This window comes from Gymnoscopelus braueri (assembly GCF_963280865.1).
Source record: "Gymnoscopelus braueri genome assembly, chromosome: 14".
Classification (NCBI taxonomy): domain Eukaryota; kingdom Metazoa; phylum Chordata; class Actinopteri; order Myctophiformes; family Myctophidae; genus Gymnoscopelus; species Gymnoscopelus braueri.
The window spans coordinates 22,930,346-22,955,887 of NC_137619.1; the positions used below are offsets into that span (position 1 = coordinate 22,930,346).

The 25,542-nt window shown below is 43.0% G+C and overlaps 1 protein-coding gene across 6 annotated transcripts in view; it reads left to right on the top strand.

Annotated features, from left to right (window-relative positions):
- The window catches only part of LOC308101034 (stromal membrane-associated protein 1-like), a 117,406-nt gene that overhangs the window by 74,828 nt on the left and 17,036 nt on the right, over positions 1-25,542 (top strand). For 3 of the 6 annotated variants that reach the window (XM_080450317.1, XM_080450319.1, XM_080450321.1), the window contains exons 6-7: positions 4,101-4,179; positions 10,458-10,594. In XM_080450317.1, coding sequence (XP_080306443.1) covers positions 4,101-4,179; positions 10,458-10,594 — 216 coding nt within the window. Of the gene's footprint in view, positions 1-4,100; positions 4,180-10,457; positions 10,598-25,542 lie in introns of all 6 variants that reach the window. The other 3 variants (XM_080450320.1, XM_080450322.1, XM_080450318.1) reach the window with 2 other exon arrangements.

Here is a 25,542-nt window from a genome sequence, read left to right on the forward strand (position 1 = left end):
TCATATCCTCTCATCCTCTCACATACCCTCATATCCATGTCATGTCCCTATATCTCCTCTCAAGTCCCCTCATCTTTCATGTCCCCTCAGCCCCTTTAATGTCCCATCATCTCCTTTAATGTCCCCTCTAATGTCCTGTTCAACTCTCTCTCTTCACAACTCCAAACAGTTTTTTTTGGCTTTGGCTCTCAATTCTCTCCTCTTATCACTTTCACCCTTCCCTTGTTCACTCTCCCTCTCTCATCTATGTGTTTCTCTCTCTGTCATTCTGTCTGTCTCTTTCTTTGCACACTATGTCTTTCCCTCCCTGTCTTTTTATCCATCCGTTTCCCCTATTTTTTTACACTCTTCTTTTTCGGTAGGGTCCCTGCTAATTTTCACAGTTCACCAATTTCTGTTTGTGTTTTTGAGCAGTTATGTATTGATTCTGCTTGTGTGTATGTGAATGCTTTATTTTGGCTCTTGTACACCCTTTTGTATTGGTGTGTATTTGTACAGTTTTGCGTATTTGTGTGTTCTCGAGTGCCTCTGTGTGTTTGCCTCGTTGTGATTGCTTTCTAGCTTATAGGCTCATGGGAGGCAGGTTTTGTCGGGTGTGTAATGTTGTTATGTTACCACGCTGCACTTTAAACCCATTTGTTCTGTTTGTCAACTCGGGAACGTGTGTGGATTATGTTGTGTTGTCACGCCAACTAGGATCTGTCCTTGACAAGATTAAACATGTCCTTCACTGCAGGACAAAATTATCTTTTCTTAATAAATAATCAATTGAATCAATTTGATTGATAATTTGCTAGAGTGATAGGTCGATTTTCGTTTTGCCCCCTTATTTGGAAAATACTTTTCAATTTCTGATGGTGGTCTGCCTAACTCTAGGCCACGCCTTGGCCTAGTCTTGTAGGGTGACTTGGATCAACAAGAGGATACAGTTTATTGCCACATCCACAAGTGACATCGAATTAATGCTCAACACTAATACATTGCAGAGAGCTACAGTGTGCAGACCTTCTTTGATGTTTTCATTACTGTTTTCTTTTCGTCCAGCGCCTGCTTTAAATGGTATTTCGATGTGTTTAAATCAAGGGTTCCCAAACCTTTCAGGCCGCGGCCCCCCTAAAAATCCTATTTGAACTCGGAACCCCTTACCCTGACAAGCATTTGGAATTGCAGGCGTTTGTCTCGGTTCCACAGATAAATATTGTGAAAATAGCAGATCTACAAGATGTAGATTGGCTATTTTCACGATGTTTGCCTCTTTTGTAGGCAATATTTGGCCAATTTTGTATTAAAAAATACCAGTTTGGGAACCACTGGTCTAAATGATAGTCTAGTCTAGTAGGTAGTAGTATTCGGTCTGCCTCCGGAGTGCCTATCCTATAATCCAGTGGTTCTCAACCTTTTCAGGCGGTGACCCCAAAATAATCATATTTAAACTGTGGACCCCCCACCCTGTTAAACACTTGGAATGTATGAGTTGAGGCATTCAATTTAGTTTGACTCGGTTCCACAGATACATATTGTGTTTGCCTCTTTCTTAAATTATTTGACAATTTGGCCAATGTTTATAGTATAGTTTGTTGATTACTTCTGATGCAGTAATGATCTTTTTTCATTTCATTTATTTATTTATTTTTAGGTATTAAAAAGGTCTTAAAGCTCCTTAAAGGACAATTGTCACTCATATGGGGACCCCCCCCCCCCCAAAAAAAAAATCATGCAGGGGTCCTGACCCACAGGTTGAGAACCACTGCTATAATGAAAGTCACATGTACATTTTCCTCTGCAGCCATGTCTCCTGTCAGAGTACCCTTGAGCAAGACCAAGGAATCCCTGCCTCCTCACACATTCATGCTGCTATCCAGTGTCAACCACTTTGTTATGCTAACACACTATGCTCTAACATTAAAAACCCACTGCAGCGCAAGCTTCTGTGTCGTGTCGGACACAGTTGTCAGGTTGTGAAGGCGGCTGTGTCGTTTCGCATTCATCCAGATGTCTCTCTTAGCACTAGAACATCCTCAGTTGTTTGTTTTTGTCAGAAATCATCGTCTCAAAGCATGGTTAGAATTATCCATTTTCTTCACAACTCGATGGGACGAGACAGGATAGGACAGTATATGGCAATACTTAACTGTTAGGCTCCTTTAAGAATTTGGGACAACACTTGCTTTTCACTGCTTGTACCTGTATGAGTAGTGAGAAATAAACCCTCTTGATTATTGGTTCTGCTAGAGAACTTTGGGATGAAGTGCTCAACTGTGCCATAGTACAATGGATAGTGAGAGTGCTTTCTGAGGGAGGGCGCATTGTTTCTCATTTGCTTTCCTCAAACACATTTTGGGCATTCCTTGAATTCCCAGCGAATTGAGCTGGTAAACATCTGGTCACAATCTCTGTGACATCTAGGCCAGTGGTTCCAATGTAGGATCCATGATACTGCTAGTTTTCATCTCTCCCCGTTTCCTGTCGTTCTCCACTGTACTATCCAAATAAAGGCAGAAAAGCCTAACAAAATGTATTTTAAAAAAAAGTTACGTGCATTCACTCTGTGTGCTTGTCATGCTAGTGGTCTAATCAGGGACTACATAATCCTGGGACTCAGAAACATCTTTACTGTCACATCACAGGTTTACAGGTGTAAAACAGTGGGGTGAAATTATTTTTTGTGCAAGCTCCATCACTCCAGGTGAATTCCGTTTCTTGATATAGGAAAACTAGGACAACTGGTAGTCCCAGATGACCAGGGTTTGTGGACCACAATGTTCTGCTATTGCAACAAATGGAAACGGCTAAAACTAGGAAAACTAGGAAATAGAAAGGTGGAGGCTGGGGTCGTGGAGGCAAAGCTTTGCCAGAAGCAGTGTGGTGTACAGTAGCAGGGATCAGTGTTAGAGTGTAGAAGGAAGAAATGTATTTACCACAATGGAAACAAGCCCCTGTGGATGTTTGTGTTATCCTTTGACTGTACTACCTGTACTTTTAATAAGCATGTTAATAAAATATTCAATAAATCAATCAAATTGGTGCATATAAATGCTTGGCTGGTTACAGCTGGCTGTCACTTACGTGTCCTGCATGAACTAACGTGATGCTTCATTTTGTGCAGCGGCTTTGATTGATAACACGGCGTCATGCTGTGGACAACATTCACCTTCAAATAGGCGAGGTTCAATCGATGGCCAGCCTCCCTTTCCAATTACGACATCATCTCCTCAGCCTCAACTGAGTCTGACAGCCAATCACAGCTTGTCACCAACCGGCCGGCTGTCAAACCAGGAGGAGTCAGTCCATCGTTACTATAGTCGACGGACAATTACGAGGAAGGACCTCCGTCCCTCAATAACCGATCTTGTATAAAGAAAAAAGAAAGGGAAAAAAAACCTTGGATGTGTCTGTCAACTTCCAGAGACAGTCCTAATGGCATGTACGCTGTGTGACATTTAGAGATTGTTTTTTTTTCTCTCTTTCTCTGTTTGTTTTTCTCTTGGTCTCTCTCTGTCTTTTTTTCTGCTGCTCTTGCGTGGGATGCAGCGTTATGAGACTACAGTATGTCATTTGAATTTTTCTCTAACCCCGTTTGTCACAAGCCCCCATCGGCTCCGTCGAATGAATATTTTTTTTGTCACCTCGTGCAAACGACCTTCCCCCAGCTCCAAACGTGCCTCCGCTCTTTCGAGCTGCCGCAGTCCCACAAGCATCAATATGTGGCCTAACTCATTGTTGATTAGGCGTGGATCCGGTAATTGTTTTCATTGTCTCGGATTGAGATGACATTGATTCTAATGTGCCCCCATCGATCATTTTGTGTGCATGTGTGTGCGTGTGTGTGTGTGTGTGTGTGTGTGCTCTACGTTACTGATGTTGTACTGTAGATCTCTTATAATAACCTGGTTTTAACGCCCCTCTCTCATTGTCTTTATCACTCTACCCCCCTTCTCCCTCATCCTGTCCCTCATTTCATACCTTTCTTGCTCTTTATTTCATTTTCCCTCTCTTACCCACCACTCTCCCTCTCTCTTTATCTCCCATCATATCATATCTCTTAATTTCCCCCCATCTCTCTCTCCCACCCTCCCTCTTCCTCTTTTTCTTTCTCCAAGAAGAGGGATGATCTTCAGAGTGACTCCAGGGCCAGCCCCAAGAGGATCACGGAGCCGGCTGTGGACTTGCTAGGCTTGGGTAAGACATGAGCAGTTGACTGCCCATCACCCCATCTCTCTCCCACTACAGTAAGCATAAACCATTAAAAGTGAGGAATGGCAGTAAAATTGAAGAAACAAGCCATGGGTAAAGCTGTCCAGACCCCTTTTTCTTCAAGTCCAATCTCTTGAGCTTTGATAACTTTGTCTATCTTGCAATTATCTGTCTGTTATTCAAAATCATCCACAATATTTCTCCACCACCACTGAAAGAATATGTATCACTGTGTTCAGGCAACATCATGTCTTGTGTCTCAAGTGTCTTGAGACAACTTGTTGTGATTTGACACTTTAATAAAATTGAATTGAATTGAATCATCACCACCAGAGGCAACACAGATGTGCTGAATTTGGCCGTTTAGCTTTCTCTGTTAAAACTACAACCACTATTAATGACCACTTATAGTGACTTATAATCACACTATAGTGCATTATAACATTGTAATGCATTATAACATTACTATAATATATTAATATAATATATTTACTATGAAAATTATAATGCACAATGATCTTTGCAAAAACAATGTACTGAAATTATGAAGTATTATTTTACCGTTTAAGTCATTAGAAAATGGTTCATAATGTACGATTTGTAGGGGTGTGCCGAAATATCGTCCCGCGATATATCGCGATACGTTTTCGTGATGATATGTATAGTTTTGGGGGAAAAAATATCCTTTAAAAAATATATATAATAATAATAATAATGCAAAAGCAGAAGTATTTGTTTGCATTTGCTTCCCCCCCCCCCCCCCCATATATTTTCATAAGCTTTTTTTCCCCCCATATATTTTCATAAGCTTTTCCCCCCCCCCCCATATATTTTCATAATAAAAAAGTGCCATACAGTATATCGTATCGATATCGTGAGCCCAATATCGTGTATCATATCGTGAAATTAGTGTATCGGCACACCCCTAACGATTTGTATTCTTTCCGTATATTCAAAAGGCTGTAAACGTGTTTGGTTGCTATATCTATCTCCTGTCCAGGGACTTCATAATACATTTAGCTTTGTAGCTAATTTTGGGACTCAACTTTGTGTAACTGTTGTCCTTGCTAAATAAACCAAATAAAATGAGGCAAGAGTCTTAACAGCAGACCCTAGAGGCTGTACTTGTCCATTCACACAAACAGAGGCTGTGCTGCTCCTTGCATACAAACAGAATATTTTGCCGAAGCATGGCTTTAAAGAAAAGGCCTCGCCGTCACCAAAATCCTGGAATCTGGTTATTCCTATGAATTGTTAGATATGTTGTTTGAGAGTGGCGCTAGAAAGGCCATGGGATCACTCAAATGGTTCAATCTTCAGGGAGCATGAATGTGCTCAAGTTTCATCTCAATTCACCCATTACATTTTGAGGCATATTTGTAACAAAAAAAAAAAAAACTTCTACTTTCCAGACCCTTTATTAAATCTTCTGACTTCTGCAGTTGACATGAAATATATATTTTATAAATAATGCCACTTAAAGCTAACAAAGCAAGAAACAAAGAAACAATAATGCAGTGAGATATAGAGCAACATTATCAGCCGTCTACAAGTGCTGCATCTGTATTAGGGCTGCACAAAATGAATCCTGAAAAATATATTTTTTAACTGTTATTGACTTCTGCAGTTCATATATATCCCTGGAGGCTGATACATTTGTAATGGGTGGGGAAGATGTTCCAGACAGACTCATCCTTGGTTTGTGCTGAATATGCGGTCTACAAGTCCAGTTACATATCCCAGACAGATCAAATCTTTGATCATATTCTAACTGACCAAAGCATAAGCATTAGCATTCACTAGCATTCCTCTCTTGTCATTGATATTACACATTTTGGTAATCTGTGAGATGATCTGTTGGCAAACCCCGGTTGGAGTTGAGAGAGCATTCTGTCCCGGAGTCGAGCAGCAGCTGAGTCAGTGGCTCATTAAGGCTCACTGGAAAGGCCATCGCTCCAATACTGTCTGCAGATGATATTTAAAGATGAAAGTTTCTCCAATGGCATAAACACTGTGGTCATCTTTCTGAGTTGTCCTGAATCTTTAAACTACCAATATTTTGGACAAGTCATGGAAGGATAAGTGTATAGCATGTATAAATGTAACATGTTATAGTAAATAGGGCACACGTGGGACTCAAACCCATAATGGATATTTTTTTGAGGGACTGAATAACAGTACATTGGAGATCAGGGCATGCACCAGTGAGGAGGTGAGAGAGACGGAAAGAGAGAGAGAGAGAGACGGTGGCATCGATATATAAAATCCCTGACTGCAGCACAATAGTCGATGTTATAAATATCCAAACACTGCTCAGCTCGTCCATGTCTACTGGACGAGGTTTCACTCAATAAATGAAATACCAGGCCCTGTGCCTGGGACCAGTGTTGCCATGTCCGCTTATTATAAGCAACTTTGGGCTTGTTTTTCTGTAAAGTCGTTTATAAATATTGGTGGTTGCGTTTTTTGGGCTTGTTTCTATAGTGTAGTTAGTTGCTTATTTTGGGCTTGCTGTTTAATGTTGTTTAAACCAGTGGTTCTCAAAGATTGTCATGTCAAACCCCCAAATTAATATTTATTTGTTCACGAACCCCCATCTGAAAATATCTGATGCCAGGGACCCCCATACAAGATTTGTGTAGTTAAAATGTTTTAAAAATATTGCTAATTATTCACATTTTCTTCAAGATTTGTGAGCTTGTACATCGGCTATTTTCAAATAAAGGGCTCATCTAGTCGCTTCTTTTGGGCTTGTTGTCATAGACCTGGTTGCTTGTTTCTCTCGCAAAACCTGGCAACACTGCCTGGGACATTCACATAGCTAAACCTTATTCACTTCATCCCTTCATTGCTCCATCGATCCTGCTTTCTTTCGCTCTGTCTGTACCAGTAAATACAATCTCTCTATGTCTCCATACCAGTTCCCACTAGGCAAAGCTGGTGCCTGGCAACATGTTTTTTCTGCAATACTGCCTCTAGTAGCCTTTTTTCTATACAGCGCCGTGGCCGGCCATTCGGGCCACACTAGGGAGGAAAACGAGGTCACCTAAAAACCTTCCAGCTTTGTCAACTATAGTGGCATGTAGTCCTACAGATTCCAAATAAAGCCCTTCCAAGTTGACTCAACATTTGTCAATTGTCAACATACAAAAAGGCTAAATCGGCACACACCCTTGTGATGTGAATTCTTCTGCAAACATGAAGTCAAATGTATTTAACCCTGAGACGGCCCTCTCAGCTGGCACGGTGGAGACGGGGAGTATGCAGGCTACCTTGGCCAGCGTGGTCCACTCGGAACACGGCTCACTGAAGTCATGCATGAGGAGCTCTCTGCCTCTGTAATTATGGAGCGCTGTCACAATAAGAATGGTGTCTCCCTGTGTGACCTTCTAGTTGTGATTGAATTTGATGTCGTAACATTTTACATGTGTTCGTCTACAGTATTTGAAGTTACTTTACCATACATTGTATTTGACAAGATTTAAATGTGTAGTACTTAAAAAAGCTATTTACTGAATAAGAGAAACTCTGCTTTTTATGGCTTTTCTTTTTCTCTCCGTCCCCCTCCTGCCTCTCTCCCCTGTTATCCCGCTCTGTGAATGTCTCTCTCTCTCTCTCTCCTCTCTCCTCTCTCTCCTCTCTCTCTCTGTGAGAGTTAAGCTAATTTAGCGAGAACACAATTAAAATAATGATGTATTCTATTTTACGTGTTAAGAATACTGGATACCAAATATGATTATTCATTCTGCATTGGTACAACTGTGTGTGGTTTCCATGGTGAGGCCCAGAGCAGGCTCAAGAAGTGGAGCCATCCCATAATAAATAGATGGAAGGGACAATCCCTCCATCCAACCGCAAGGACTGATAGGGACGCTTTCTCACCCTTACTTATTTCCATGGTGACTGGTGAATGGGGGTGTGTGTGTGTGTGTGTTGGGGGGTGCAGAGTAACTGAAGAACACAAAATCTTATTTTTCTATGACTGTCTGTGTCTCTCTCACTCTGCCCCACCTCATCTCTCTCCCCTCTATCTCTGTCCTGAAGTCTGTCTACTTGTCTTTCTCTAATGTTCCTTTTCTTTCCACCGTGTATATTTTTTACCCTCTATTTCTCGTTCAAAATTAGCTTCCTTGTATATTATTGTTCTCACTCCGTCTCCCTCTCTCTCACACACTCTCTCTCTCTCCCCCTCCTTACTGCTTCCCCTCTCTCTCTCTCTCTCTCTCTCTCTCTCTCTCTCTCTCTCTCTCTCTCTGTAAGTACATGCTGTCCTCTCCTGTTCAGGGTTCTAACAGCTCTAGCATCATGCTGTGAGGACAGAACAGACATTTCTCTTGTGTTGGTGGGTCTTTTATTGGCATGGTACAGAAATCACACGCACAAACTAGCAGTAGTTTTTACCCTCTCAGGAACAAATTCACAAAAGGATTGCGTGGCTTTTGCAGCCGCAAAACTAGCTGTAAAACAGCTAGTTTCAAATCACGTGGATTAAGAGTTGTATGTATAAAAGGAGAATCTATATTGAAACACAGTTCAGTTTGAGCAATGGCAACAGGCTTAGCTCTTATTCAGCAGTCTGATCGTTGCTACTGTAGATATAAACTGTTCAGAAGTCTGGTGTTCTTGCTCCTCATACTTGCCTGGCCATGGTCACAGCAGAGGTGTCCATTTGAGGTCCTCTGAGATCAAGACATTTTAAGTCACTGACCTGTTCCACTTCAACACTGTTGATGTGAATAGGGGCATGCTTTCTTCTTGGCTTCCTGAAACCCACGATCAGCTCCTTGGTCTTGTTGAGGTTGAGAACAAGGTTGTTCTCCTGGCACCACTGTGTTAGTGTTTCTACCTCCCTGTATAGGCTGTCTCATTGCTGTTGATCAGGCCCATCATCGTCTTGTCGTCTGCATACTTTACTCATTCAGTGCCATTGACGTGTTTGCTGTGTTTATCCGCAATGGCGCAACGTTTTTTTTTTTTTTAAGGAAAAACGTTCAGAACCCAAGATATCGTGATCCGAAGATTTGCTGCTACTTTTTTTTTTACTATGTATTTTTGGTCAAGACATGCTATTTTCAAAGGCAGACAATTAATGTCAAAGAGGTCGCGATGACCTCTATGACATTTGTGAAACCACACAATATAACCCTCAGTGATTAGCATCAGGGGATCGATCATACTGACTACTTGAAAAAGGTAAGAAATTTGAAAAATCGCTGGCACAGTACGCACATATTTTTTTATTTAATTGCCACTGAATGAGTTAATGATGACATTGGAGCTGCTTATGGTCGTACAGTAATGTGTGCACAGGGAATAGAGGATAGGGATCGGCATGCACCCCTGAAGGGCTCCTTTGTTGAGGGTCAAAGGGTCTCATGTGCATTCAACACGCAAAGGATTAACTGCACCCCTAACTGTGTTGCCACGCAAATAGTGTCTAGGAGAGTTGGTGGTAACTGAAACACATTTATATGGGGTGTCATGCCCAGGCTTTCCAGTGATCATGGCAGCAGGGATTGTAGCCAGGTGACGGCCTCATCATGCCGGCATGATCGTGAACAGATATTTCAACCCTCTATTACAGAGGTGTCAAACTCATTTTAGGCCGGATTGGTCCAAATGTGATTTTGTGAGGGCTCAGGCTGGATTACTTTATGGCTGTGCGTCCGTGCTCCCAATGCTGAGAGGCACCAATGCTGTCATGGTCTTCGGTCGCAAGTACACAACATGATGCGTGGCATTCTTGGGCAACTGATTTCAGGTCTAGACTAAACATGCATTTGTTTAAGTATGGAACGTAGATCGTCACTGTCGGGTGTAAACCTGGTGTGTCAAAAACTGATACTTTTCAGAAAAAAGTAAAAATGTAGTTATTATTTAGTCACAAACTCTCAATGCTTTTCATTGGTTCAATATTTATAAAACCCAGACATACTTATAACATCCTCTATACAATGAAGTGCTATACTGGAGAACTTACATCACCTATATAACTCAATGCTCCCCAAGTGGAATTCTCAAAGAATAGGGTTTGAACCCTAGCGTCCCTAGTCTGGGCGTGCCATAATAAGCAATCATTTGGTGACATAGAGATTTGGTGTAGAGGGGAAAAAAAGAGGGGACCTAATATAGAGCCCTGTGGGACCTCAGTCAACAAAGTGATGTTATTAATTAGGAGTGTGTAAAATAGACATACAACTGTCATAGTTATTATGTTTTGTTTTAGTTTTTCTCTTATTTCTAATTCTGTCTTATTGTCTCAGATGCTCCTGCCAGTGGAACGGTCAGCAGTGTCAGTGGGAGTGCATCCAGCAGCACTCAACCAATCAGTGAGGAGGACATCTTTGGACCAATGGTGTCCAACCCTCTCCCTTCATCCAGTAACGCAATGCTCACCCAGGTAGTGCGCGCACACACACACACACACACACACACACACACACACACACACACACACACACACACACACACACACACACACACACACACACACACACACACACACACACACACACACACAAAGAGATGCTTTCTTTGTCAGCTTATCACCCCCGGCAGACTGCAGCACAGGGAATCTGTAGTGGCTCTGACAAGCAAAAATGTGTGTGTGTGTCAGCATGTCTCACACACACACACACACACACACACACACACACACACACACACACACACACACACACACACACAGAGCCAGTCACATTGACAGAGATACAGACAGAGTCACGTATTACAATAAAGTGTCTCCTGTCTTTCTATCTGTCTCCTCTGTGGAACTTATTTCACCGACATCCTTGGAGAGACCGAGACAGACGGACAGAGTGACAGACAGGATGCCTTTCTGTCACTCTTGCCCTTTTCCCACATGGAATCCTTAACATTGCTGGATAAAATATTGAATCCTGTGGATCTCTGGATCCACATGGGAACGGTGGCTCTAATGTGGATCTTGGACTTTATCTATGACGTCAGTTGTCCTTGACATATCTGCTGTATGACTCCAAATATGGGTAAGGTTTCAAGCGTTAGAGTGTCTGCCTTGAGACTGGGAGATCTCAGGGTTATATTCCCCGGCCAGGTCATACCAAAGACATATGAGCGTCATGTCCAGGGGGTGTACTTGCATATACTGTAGACAGAATGATGGAGGGAGAGACAGAAAGGATCGAAGCCAGAATGAAGGAAGTATAGAAATGGATGAAAGAATGGACGATGAATGATGGGCTGGATTGATGAAAGAATGACACTGAACCCATAGAACAGATCAGAGACATGCAGGAACAAGGGACAGCTATATGAGTTGATAGAAGGATGAAGCATTGATGGAAGAATGATACATCTGACACACGTATTATAGTGATGTGATAGTGTGGAAGAAGAAAAAGATGGAGACGGTAAAAATGGATGGATGGAGTGAGAGCAACAGAAATTGTGTGTTGGATTTGAAGGACGGCATCTTAAATAATAAAACAATAGTTTGTTTATGTACACTCACCAACTGTGTGTGTGCGCACGCACGTGAGCATGTGTCTTGTTGTTGACTTAATTTTTTTGAACTTTTGTTTGATTGTAAGGTATTGCATTTTTATATCTGGATATGTTGTTTGTATAAAATGAACATATGACATGTATTTTCAAGAGCAACACAAATACACAGACATCATTAAGGGACAATATACTGCATAACAACTATATACACAAGTAAGACGCGCGAACGCTGGAAGCGAACGCAGCTCGAAAATATTGTTTTAGTTTAGAGTCACATGGGGGCGCGAGCCAATGAGAGCGTGAGTCACATGGGGGCGCGGCTGCACACAGGCAGTGCACCACAGAGACGACACACACGGACACACACAAGCCAAGCAGGGTTTCATAGTAAGCTGCACTTGGGCGTTTGCAAAAACAAATCATAAAGGGACTAAAACGGTTCTATTCATGAGATTATGTGTGTGTGGGAGGGGTTGTATTGAAACCAGCACCCTTCTGTAACAAACACTGTCGTCAGTGTATGTGTTTGCACAGTCCACTCAGCCACCTCGTAGTAAATGCTCTCTCTGCAGTGTGTGATTAGGCACGGCAGGGACATGAAGAGAGAGCTGGAGATGGGTCGAGATGTTATTGAGACAATCATACCCTCCATTTATGTCTGAAAAGCTGCTCTTGCAACAGGACTTTCTGATGGGGAAACACGAGCAGGAGCTCAACTAGGACTTTGATGTTTGGGAATTGGTGAGGTCTACCACCAAAGCCCTTCTCAGCTCTCTGCCATAGTACATGTGGCTGTAGGTGCTTGAAGTGTCTTAACTACCACCTTAATGTCAAACCACTCTCTTCTAGATGCATGGCTTGTCTCAAGAACTGTAATGCTCCATGAAGTGGTGAAGCTCTTTGATATCATATTTAAAAAGTGCCAACCCTTTTAGCGCTCTCTAGCCAGTTTGAAGTGTCAGACCGGATGGATGTTGAGTTGAAGACTCATGTCTCAATAAACAAAACTCAGAACCTAATAACAATGTGGCTTCCCTGTGTAGTGGCAGACATTAATAGAATGTCACACATGCATATGGTTTGTTCAAAAATAATTTCTGTACAACATTGCATCACCTGTCTAGTCATGGAGACTGTTTGGATCCACGGCAGGAGGTCAGTCACAAACCTGCTGAGTCCAGCCAACAGCTGATTCCACAGTCCACTAATTCTGAAGCTGTCAGCATAACGATTATTGTTCTAGTATCTTAGCATAGCATGCTTATACATAATAGGACCACTGAGGGAAGCGTTCTGTGTAGAAGAGTTCTTTGTGTATGTTTTGTTGTTTTCATGCTTGAATCTTCCTTTATAAAATGCAGATGGAAATATTTTTTTTTTCCATAACACCTGCACAAATGAGAAGGCATTCAGGCAGTTAGTGAAATAATTAGAAGTTATCTGGGTAATTGACTTGAATTGCCTACATCTTAAAAGTTACAAAAATGTCTTCAGTCTTACTGTAGTGGGAGAATTGCTGTCCTTCATCCATTTTCATTGGGCTACAGATGATATGCCTATACTGTATCTTGAACAATGGCCACACAGACCAATGATGTGGTAATGTGTAATTTGTGTGCCAACATTGATAACCTTGCCTATGGAGCTTTACCTTGTGCTTTGCTGTATGCAGTGTGAGCTGAGCTGTGGTTTGCTGTATGCACCTAATGTAGCAGCATGAACTGAGCTGTGATTGGTCTACTTTTTTGGGTACAGAGACAGTTGGCCCCTTCGGCACCACGCCTTAAAAATATGAAACACCAATTTCTCTTTACTCATTCACTGCCAAGGACGTAATGGATGTGGTTTTTGTCCAAACGCCCAGGCTGCCAAGGACGTAATTGACGTTATTTAGGTTTTTTTTGTGGGGGGGGGGGGGGGGGGCACTGATCCGCAGCCTGTGAATGATCCAATCACCACCAAAGAAGAGTACACCCAGAAATCACGTGATCACAACAAAAAAAAGATCACATCCTTTCATGTTAAAGGATTCACAAAAGTCAAATTTTCTCGGATTTCTCTGTTTTTTTTATTTTTAAAACAAGCCACATTCAAACGGCCATAGCTCTGGAATGGAGGATCGCGGCCGGCCAATTCTTTTCCGGAGAATATTCCCTGATTTTTCCATGAAGGTACAGTAAAATCGCCCCTTTCGCTGGCAAGGGGACGGTAGGCGGAGGAATTAATTAATTAATTCTTGGCAGTGAATGAGTCACAAGGATTGATCGATCAGACCATCTCTTGGAACAAGTGCTGAACATCCATCATGAGATGAATGAAGTGGACGATTTGACTTTGTTTCAGGCATAAATGGATTTGTTTGGTCTCATCATCGATGCACTTGCTTCCCTGTAATGGGTTTTATAGCAAATTTAACCACAAGTTTCTCAGAATTGTGACTGCAGGTCTACAGTATATTAACTAGAAAGGTGTGCTCCTCGGAGCACAGGTCTCCGCTAGGCCGGGTTGCCAACCCAGGGCCTGCAAACTTTGGGTCATAGCCACTTGGAATGGGATCTGAAAAGTCTAACTGATACATCTTGATCACATGACCCCGGAGATAATGTGTACCGAGTTGTGTGAGTTTTCGACACAAATGGGGCCTATATATAAATTGCATCATGATCCAAGGAATCCAGGGGGAAAATATGTTGATTGTACGACCTATGGTTCAAGAGTTATAGGCCAAAAGGTGAAGTGGGCTGTAGCGCCACCATGAGGAGATTTGAAAGAATTGCTATGGAGGTTCTTCCTTGGCCTAGTGGGAATGTGTGTACAAAGTTTCACGGCAATCGGACGCTGCGTTCATGACTTGAGGGCATTTTGTTCTAAACGGCGCCACTCGAGCAAACGTTAGAAGCCAATCTTATAATCTATAGAGGTAATGTGTACCGATTTGCGTGATGTTTGGACAAAATATGTATAGGAGTAATATTAAAAAAATGTTTGGTAACACTTTCTATGATGTTTTGCCAAGATCCGCCTCCTGGTGACGCTATGACAGGCCGATGTGAGAAATTTGGGGCAGAGGTGTTTACTTGGCCTCCAACGAGTATGCATGCATGCAGTTTAATGCCGATCAGTTCAACGGTGCCAGAGATTAGCTGCTCGCAGACGGACTGACGGACAGGGGCAAAAACATAGTCTTGGCCACGCCTTCGACCTGGCGGAGACAATTAACGTGACTTGATCTGAGGTGTGAGCAATTCGTTTCAGGCCTAATTCCTGATTTATACTACTACTTTCAGTGCTGTGCACTGAAAATAGAAGGTCTACAAACTCACAATTTATCGCAACGCTTGAGCTTGTAGATCGGGTTTATTCCGTGTGCAAAACCGGTGCACAACTAAGTATAAATCACCCTTAAGGGCCATTACTGCAAGAGAAAGAGATACAGAGAGTAACCTTCAGCAACTGTAGCTGATTAATTTTTATTCAACTTTTTGTAATTTCAGGAAATCATAGGTCAGCTACATTTTATTTTTACAACTGCATCTCTCTGCATTTGGAGGCAGGTCACGTCTTCATAGTTCATAGTCGAATGTCATTTTCTTTGCTGTTATAATTAGGCTTCAGCACCCACTTAACAAACCTTTGGTACACAGGAGTGAGAGTAGCTTACTCCCTTCCCCTGCTATGGACAGAGAAGGAGATAAACACCACTGATTGCTCATTCATGATTACATTCGCTCTACAATGGGAAACATATGCAGTAGATGTATATCACAAATTCTATATATCTGATACTAAATTATTCCTCCCTAATTCTAAACATTTCCTATTGCACACATCCCCCACTGCTGCTAAGGTTTTTTGCGGCTAAAGCTCCGGACCTTTTACAGAAGGTTTAGAGTGTGGGTCTTGCCAGTACTTTTGAACCTTATTTCTATCTTTTTATCTTATATTATTCTTCTAGTTCTTTGGATTTCATTAAAATCCATTGCTGTATTGCTGTTCTGCACAGTCTTGCCACACCAACATTTTTATGCATGTACCTGAATGAGTACAAATAAACCCACTTGATTCTGATTGTTGACATAAAGAGAACATTATGGTGACCTCCTTAGTCAACCGTGGCTCTGAAGGTAGAGAGGCCGTCTGGGAATCTGAGGGTCTCCCATTCGATCCTTGGCTCCTCCAGGATTCATGTCCCTGAGCGAGACACTTAATCCCAACTGATCCCTTACAATTTACAATTTGTAATTTAGGAATTTAGCAGACACTCTTAATCCAGAGCGATTTACAGTAAGCAAGGACAGCACAAGGTAATACATCAAATTTATAGAAATAGTAATCTATTCATACACTAATACATAAGTAAACCAAGAACCTATCATCAGTCTAACCGTAGAATATCCCCAAAAAATATATAATCTGTACATTGAAACTATACACACTATAGGATGCCAGGTCAACAATGACCTGGCATCTGTCTACATAACATGCTATCTAAGCATTTTAGCCTTTGCATAAGCCTGCAAGGTCGTCAAGGCTAGGGCAAGTGCTACGGGCTAAGGTGGAGTCTGAAGAGGTGAGTCTTCAGATTACGGTGAAAGATTGTGTGAGTCTGCAGTTCTAATTGCAATTATATTTGCAATGGGGAGTTCATTCCATAGTTTGGGAGCCAGAAGGGAGAAGAGTCTGGGACGTGTGGAGCGTTGTCCCGGATGTTTTAGCGAAGGTGCTGACAGCTTCCCTGTGTTAGCTGATCTGAGAGAGCGGGACGTGTGAGGTAGCCACCATATTCCATTAGCGTTGCCTGGTTTCATAATTTGTACATCCATTGCTACACCAACACCACACATTTGCAGGTCACATTAGCCTTTGCTGACCTGGTGTAATGATTGTGTTTATGCCATTAAAACCTTCTTTGTGTTCTGTGATTATGGGTAGAACTTTTACACTGTCTAACGTTGCAAACTCAAGACAGTGTGGACACATCAAATAGAGACAAGTGATGGACATGTGGTTCAATTTGGCTGCAAGACATCATAACAGATGCTCCATCACACCCATACTGTAGTCCACCCATACTGTGTAGACTCTCCTACATTCTTGAGTCAAGTGAGAAAGGCATCCAAGATCCCATGGGCCTGATCATGTTACAGTTTCACAAGATTTACAAACCAATTTACTGGTTGTCCATCTTAAATGTACATAGGTGATGTACAGGCCATGTCTTGGTCAAAAACAGATGAGTCAGACATGACAGAAACATCTGGTGTGTTTGATTTCCTTGGTGGAGGCAAATCCTTAGACGTATCGTTCTGAAAAGGGTCAGGCAGGCTTCAGCATTCTTCTAAGTATTTCCCAAATCTAATGTGATAGTTCTAAATCAAATCGATCAATTTAGGAAACATTGTGAGTATCGCCTTTTCTTTGGCTATGAAAAATAATAATAAGCTGCAGTCAAAAGCGTAATAATTTTCTCCCTGATGGAAGTGTGCATCTGGAATGCAGTTTTGGTGGTGTTGCTTCAGGGTGCTTCTGTGTTTTCAAGGCATTCACACAACTTTGATGTACAGTGCAGCTGTTGTGTGCATGTAGATCAGCTATTTTCACAATATTTATCTGTGGAACTGAGTCAAACTAAATGTAATGCCTCAACTCCTACAATTCCAAGTGCTTGTCAGGGTGGGGGGTCCCCAGTTCAAATACGATTATTTTGGTGGGTCTCGGCTTGAAACGTTTGAGAACCACTGTCATAGACGACTGACTTAACAGATGACTGACATCACAGGCTGACCACATGAAGTCCGAGATCCACATTGGAGCAGTTCTCATGTGGATCCTGAGATCCACACGATTCGATTTTATTTTTACTCTCAGAACTCAGCAATGAAAGCTGGGATATTGCCCTCAGTCTCTATTGAGTGAAGCATTTAGAAACGGACGTGTGAGTCTAATGTGGGTATGAGTTTCCCGACTCCACTGCTGTTTTACTAACCAGTACTACAGTACAATACATTGCATGCACTGTATTTATGATATGTACCTAAGCCACTTAGCTATGATAGATGACATGAATGTAAAACTACTACTAATGGGAAGCACACAGTTAATGTTGGAAGGGTTTAGGAAATCTCCCCATGTCATATTGTCATATAAAAAAAAATATATATATTCAACATCTTCTCAGCATAGGTTTGGCAAACACTAATAGGAAAGAAAACGTGAACGGGTAATTGGATCTGCCTAAAAAAGAAAACATTTTCGTACATTTGCATAGATCTTTTTTCATCTTGTGACATCGGGATGGTGTCTGTCATCATAAATACTTTTTGATATTGAGGCATCACAGATTAACCTCACTCCGTCAAATGGAAGAAGCTTGCGACACACATTTTGTTTCACAGCGTACTTGCATCTGAGACTTCGGGCGCAGAATCGATGACAGACGGAGTTTCATTTTTTCAAGCTACTAGGCAGGTGATTGGATGATCCCGCCCCTAGCAGCCGCTGATTGGTTCGTATGCGCAGCGGTTCGGGCAGCTTTACTCTGTGAGCAATCCCAGACCCTCCTTCCTGAAACCAAATGCAATGCATGAGATTTCCGGAGGGAGGGGGTGTTTACCAGGCTAATCACAGATGGCATCGTTATCAAAGTAAAAAAAAACGTTGGTAATAGAACCACAACTAGCTTTTATGTCCCTCTGTCTTGGCATGTGTGTGTGCGTGTGTGCGTGCGGGCGCATACTGTACATGTGTGTGATATAAATTGGAGAGACAAGTGAGAGAAAGGTCGATGAAATAACCACCTGTGTTTTTTCGCTCTGTTGTTTTTCACTGTGTTTCTCTCCATCTCCAACAGTCTGCGTTTAAAGCAGAGAGGAAGAGTGAAACACCAGAGTGCTTGTTGAATTAAACAGTGTTTCTTTTCTTTTTTTTCTTTGGGGGGGTTCTTGAAATGCCACTGCAGTCCCTCTAGCATGACCTTTGAGAGAGACACACACACACACACACACACACACACACACACACACACACACACACACACACACACACACACACACACACACACACACACACACACACACACACACAGCCAATACACCACACACTCTCTTGCAAATGCACACACATGCATACACACTGCACACATTGCAAACACTGCACATTTACACACTTATAAAGAACACACACACACACACACACAGGGTACAAATAAGCAGTGACCTGTTAGGGAGCATGCTCTCTCATTCACAGTGCAGGAGTGACATGACCTGTTCCTGAGCTGGAAATTGTCTCATTCTTCCTCTGTCTCTGCCACTCTGTTGTGCACACACACACACACACACACACACACACACACACACACACACTGTTCTCACGCACGTACGCACACACACACACACACACACAGTTTCTCTCTCTCTCGCGCACACACGCACGCACACACAGCCCACATCAGCTCCATGCCACCTGGGATCCGTCCAGGCCTGCTGCTCACTAGAGACCCAGGCATGAAGAACAATTATAGGCAGCTGTAGCTGCACTCACCCCCTGCCACTGCCAGCCCCCCAGCTAGCCTCTCATCTCCTCTCCTCTCACCCCTCTCTCTTTCTCTCTCTCTTTCAGTTCGCCATTTTCCTCTTCCCTGGATCGATTAACCCCCCCCCACCTCCTCTCAACGCCTCCACAGCTCCTCCGTTCCAATCCTTCTTTCCTGACTACCAATTTATTTCCTCTTTATTTTCACCTCCCCCCACTCACATATTTTAATTCCGCCCCTCATCCTCTCATCTGTCCACAGATACGTGATCACAGCTGTAGTCAGTTGTAGGGCCGGGTGGCAAATGGCTTTTTGAGCACCGACCGAATCACATCCAGCTGTCAAAAACTGACCCAGCATTCAGTGCTTAACAGCAGCTCCTTTCCCTTTGTCACACGACCATGAGATAATTTATACATATTTCACGGTAAATGAGGACAATTTTGAAATACCATAGATAGATAGGTGAATGCCTAAATTCCCCAGTAGGCTGGGACATCTACACATTTCCCAGCTGTACTTTACGAAATACTGTAGATTTCCCAGCAGACCAGGAAATGTGGATATTAAGCAAAAAAGCTCACCCCCAGAGAACGGTCGGCTAGAATTCTCTGAGGTGGTTAGTGGGCTGGAGAAACGGGGATGCCCATTTTGTTTCACTCGCAGCTGAATAATTTCACTCGCAACTGAATAAAGAATGGTTTTACATGCATGACTTTTTACATCACTTGAAAGCAAGGCAGGCGTGCCGACAGCGAGGCCTTGAAGCTTGTGACGTGGGGCACCCGCTCACTTCACAGCTTGTGAGCCTCAAGGTCTCCCGCATCGACATGAAATAAAAAACATCCGTTCATATCGTCCAACGTCCATCAACTGTCCAGGTGTGTTACCTGTTGTTTAGTACTAGGCGACTACTACTTTTCAACCCCATCTGGCCAGTATATAAATTCCCAATGATACCCAGCCAAAGTCAGTAGGTGTAGGTGGAGGGGTTCAGTAATGCATCTACAATTTAATGTTTTCATTTTGTGTGACTGAGCCTCGGAGCGAAGCCTGTCTCTAAAGACTGTAGTGCTCAGAAACGTACTGACATTGTACACTGCAGGAGAGAGGAGCCCGACCACGCATGGAAAGGATGTACATACACACATACCATACTACATCAAAAATGTACTGCAGACACACACGCCCACACACAATCACACATGGACAGGGTACTGTAGCACACAAACACACCCTGCATCCACACCAGCTTGGTATTCAGCAGGTGGGTATTGCTCCTACAGTGTGATTAGTGTGCCGCACGCGGAAAAAGCCAGTGACACCCACATGCATGGGCCCAGGCAGCAGCCGACTGATGGCGTGCCGTGCACAGCTATTAGGCAGGATCGGAGAAGACTCTGCTATCTGCAAATATGTCAATTATAAAAATGCGATTACAGCCTTGTAGGAGGGGAGGATTTGTGTTATCCCTTGCTCTCTCTCTCTCTCTGTTCTCTCGTTTTCTCCCTCGTCCTCGGACTCTCTCGCTCCCTCTCTTGTCTCCCTCCCTCATCTCTCTCCCTCGTTCTCTCATTCATTGCACTTCTCCCCCTCCCCTCTCAAACCACATTCACTCTTTTCCCCGATGTCAGTGCAGTGTCAAATCTCGCTTCCCTTATAAATCTCTCTCTCATGCTGTTTCTCAATGCAGTGACAAATGTGTGCAGTGTGCAGTCAGTTGGCTTTTCTCATTGATTTGCAATTACCATCCTCTATATTCTTTCACTCTGTTTTTCTCGCGGTCTGTTTCTTCGTACCCCCTATTTTTTTCCTCATTTATTCACTCCCTCGTTCAAACCACCTCTCCGTCCTCCCTCCTCCTTCATGTGCTTTCTCTCTCTCTCTCTCTCTCTCTCTCTCTCTCTCTCTCTCTCTCTCTCTCTCTCTCATATATATGCACAATCCATTTCCCTTCTCTCCCTCGGTACCTCTGCCTGCACAAATCACTCTCGCTCTCTTCCTCCTTCACTCTTGTTCCCATTCTAACTCGCTCTCCCTCACTGGTTCGGGTGGGGGTTTAGGGGCGTAGCGGCGCATCAGTAGTGGTGCAGCCGGTTGATTAGGGAGAACAAAAGCCTCCGAGTCTGAGACACTTTCCTTGCCAAGAACAATAAATTGAGACGATTTGTCATGATGTCGCTGGCTCAGGGATGCATGAACACTCATGTAGGAACCTAAGTAGCACTATCCTGGTTCAGACAATACAGTAGGAACACAGCACTGGGGCCTCATCCTTTACGACAGATACAGATATATCCATATATGGGCAAAAGGGGAACAAGGACTGACAGATACAGAGATCTCCATATATGGGCATATCAGCATGCCCATATATAGGCATATACTGATGACATCAGGGATCTCCATATATGGGCATAAAAGAGACAAGGACTGACAAATACAGAGTTCTCCATATATGGGCATGAAAGGGACAAGGAATGACGAATGCAGAGATCTCTATATATGGGCATATCAGTCAGATATGCTGTGCTGTGAGAGAGGTGGCCCGAACTCTAGATCTCATGAAAATGTTCTTGGATTTAAGCTTAATCTTAAATTAATTTCCCACGATATACTTAACCGGATTCATAGAAAACACTTAACACATTGAGTGCCAAGAACGCATATATGCGTTCTTTGCGTTCTTTTGAATACATCACTTGAGTGCCAAGAACGCATATATGCGTTTTAAAAAAAAACTTAAAACTTAAAACTTAAAAATTCTGTATCTCGGCTCCTGAGTACTTTTTTTTTCTCAATGAAAAATCTCTGGCATAAAACAGCTAAAAAATCTGAAATAACTCTGGCATTCCATGTGTTAAGGACATTCTGATTATGTCTTTTCAAATGATCTTATTTCTTTGCGCAGTTTATAATCCCGTTTGCCTCTGGAAAAGGACCAATTACAGATAGGTAATGTATAGTGTCTACTCAGATTAAACCATTGAAAACAGAATAAAGTCAACTGCACCTACACTATAACTACCTGCACTCTTTTCTGTGTGCCTGATCATGGTCTGCAAACAGAAAATGCATCTACGGTATCTACTGTAGCTGTATAACGTGTTATACTGTACCAGACCTGTCAAGGATTTCCCTGGAAAGTTCTCGTAATGAAGGGATCCCAGCGTATAGAGTACTTGGACAGGTACAGGTATAGCAGGGTTACAGCATGTCAGCACACTAATCTAACAAAATGTTTCTTGGGAAATAAAAGTGACTTGTAAGCCACCCCATCACCATGAGCAAAAAAGACATTCCTGTCTCTGAAAACTTGTTCTCTTTAGAACACACAGTTGAAGACTGAAAAATGCAAGAGCAGCCATGGTTGAGTTCATGCTTGCAAATGTGCCACACAATTTAATGTCTTTTTAATTGAAAAAAACATTTGGTTTGGATATTGGCTTAATTCTTCATGCTTGTAGGAGCGCACAGCTCTCTGCAGTTCAGAGGATGTGCACTCTTATTGTCTCCGCCAGGCCGAAAGGCATGGCGAGAGAGTATGTTTTACCCCCTGTCCGTCCGTCCGTCCTTCCGTCCGTCCGTGTGTCCATCTGTCTGTGAACAGCTAATCTCCGTCACCGTTGGCCCGGTCGCTGCGAAACGGTGCACACACACTCCCTGGATGCCAATTCAGAACCTCTGCCCTGTTATAGCGCCACCAGGAGGCCGATTTGTGCAAAACCCATTTTTTAATATTACTCCAACAGATTTTATCCAAACATCACGCAAATCAGTACACAGTATCTTTATAGTCATGTGATCAACACAGATCTGTCTGATTTTCCATATTCCGTCCTGATTGGCTAAGGTTGGCTTCCAAAGTTGGCAGGATTGGTTCGTTTTGAACTAAATCCCTCAAATCATGAATGCTGCTTGCGATTTCCGTGAAATTTCACACGCACATTCCCACTAGGCCGAGGAAGAAACGCTTTTGAAAATGTTCAAATCAGCCTCATGGTGGCGCTATAAAAGGCCGATTTGCGTTTTTAACTATAACTGCACTGATCTGCGTAAAACTTTGCATGCATACTCCCTAGAGGCCAAGGAAAAACATCTGCCCTGCATTTTTCACATTAGCCTTTTATAGCGCCACCAGGAGGCCAACTTATGTAAAACAAATATATATAGTCATGTGATCAAGATAGATATGTTTGATTTTTCATATTCCATCCTGATTGGCTAACATTGACATCTAAAGTTTGCAGCATCCGATTGCGGTGGAACTTTGCACGCACATTCGCACTACGTTGAAGAACAAACGCCACCCTTTTAACATTGCCATTATTATAGCGCCACCAGGAGGCAGTTTTTTTCTTTTTTATATTACTCCTACAAATTTTGTCCAAACATCATGCAAATCAGTACACATTATCTCTACAGTCAAGTGATCAAGATGGTTCAGTCCGATTTTTTATATTCCATCCTGATTGGCGAATTCCGAACATTGCTGGCCCACAATAACCTACCTGACTTGGCGGAGACCTGTGCTCCGAGGAGCACTTCTTTTTCTAGTTGCTACTGTACCTTGACGGGATGAGCGGAGAGAGTGTGAAAGAAACAGATGGAGGGATGAATGCTGGACGGATAGCAGTGGACGGAGAGGGGGGGAAAGGTAGAGAGAATGCTGGATGGATGGTGAGAGACTGAAAAGCAAGGGACAGACGAATGAAAGCAGGATGGCTGGCAGAGGGAAGGAGAGAAGGGGAAGAGAGAGATATGTTGGATGGGTGCATGAAGGGACAAGGAGCAGTGGGAGGGTGACCGGAAAGTGTGTGTGTGTGTGTGTTATAGACACAGTGCTCGTTTGCTTCTCCAGATGGTGTATCCAAGGGGAGGCTGTGTGTGTGTGTGTGTGTGTGTGTGTGTGTGTGTGTGTGTGTGTGTGTGTGTGTGTGTGTGTGTGTGTGTGTGTGTGTGTGTGTGTGTGTGTGTGTGTGTGTGTGTGTGTGTGTGTGTGTGTGTGTGTGTGTGTGTGTGTGTGTGTGTGTGTGTGTGTGTGTGTGTGTGTGTGTGTGTGTGTGTGTGTGTGTGGATAGGATGTATAATGCATGTATGTGTGTTTTGGGTGTGTTCTATGGCTGTGTGAGTTGTATGTACGTATAAGCATGCCTATGCATCAGTGCACACACGATGATCAATACTACGGTCTATGGATGCTGTCATGTTTGTGCATGCTGCTAGCATTCACTTCTGTGAATTCACACATAATCTCATTCCTGCTGAGTGGACATTACTCACGTGTGTGTGTGTGTGTGTGTGTGTGTGTGTGTGTGTGTGTGTGTGTGTGTGTGTGTGTGTGTGTGTGTGTGTGTGTGTGTGTGTGTGTGTGTGTGTGTGTGTGTGTGGTGCTGTATAAATAAATGAATAGTGACAGAGAAGGAAAGAGCTGCAGGAGTCCAGTGCCAGCTCTGATTCACAGCCTGGCTGCAGCCCTTCCACAGGCCCATCTCAACACAATGTGCTGCTAGGAGACCCACAATACACTACACACTATGTGAGGGGTGGGCTGTGAGCGCGCGCGTGCATGTGTGTGTTCATGCTTACACACAACATACAGTCCAATTCTGTTGGTTCCCCTTGGTGAAAAATGTGTGTGAGAGAGAGAGAGAGTAAGTGAGCGAAAGACGAGAACAGACATGCGAGTTTCATGGCACTCTGCTCTCATCTGCTTGAGTTTGTTGCCCTTTATGGTGTTTGCCTTTTATTTCCCTGCATGTGTGTTAGGGCTGGACAAAACAATATTGATATCAGGGACTGTTCTCACTGTTTGTTCCTATTTCTATGAAAAGTAATTGCACTACAACTCAGGAGGCTGTGATCATGTGACCTTATACAGTATATGCTGCAGACTGGTCGAGAAGGAGGAGACTGCAGACCTGTAGCACAGGCAGATACAGTATACTGTAGGACTGTTCTTATCAGAAAAGGCTTTCTGTTAACATTTTAGGCGAGAATTCATCCATACAGTTAGTTGTTAAATATCGATTGATTTCACATTTACAACGGTATTCAGGAGCAGAAGAACATTTAACAACTCATTGACTGCCGGAGTAAATAGATAAATAAATCAGCCCTTGCCAGCGTTTTTGAGCATTTTTACTAACCTTTCAAGAGCCACAGAATATTTCGCTCCAGGGCGATCGACACACAGAGTGTCGCAAAAGACGGAGGAGTGTCTCTGCTTCCGTCAGAGAAAGAAAAGCGTGTCACCGCGACCCTCCGTTCTTTAGTTATTGGCTGTTGAAAATAGCTTGTTCTCGCCAAAAAGGCAGAAAAAAACAAAGCAG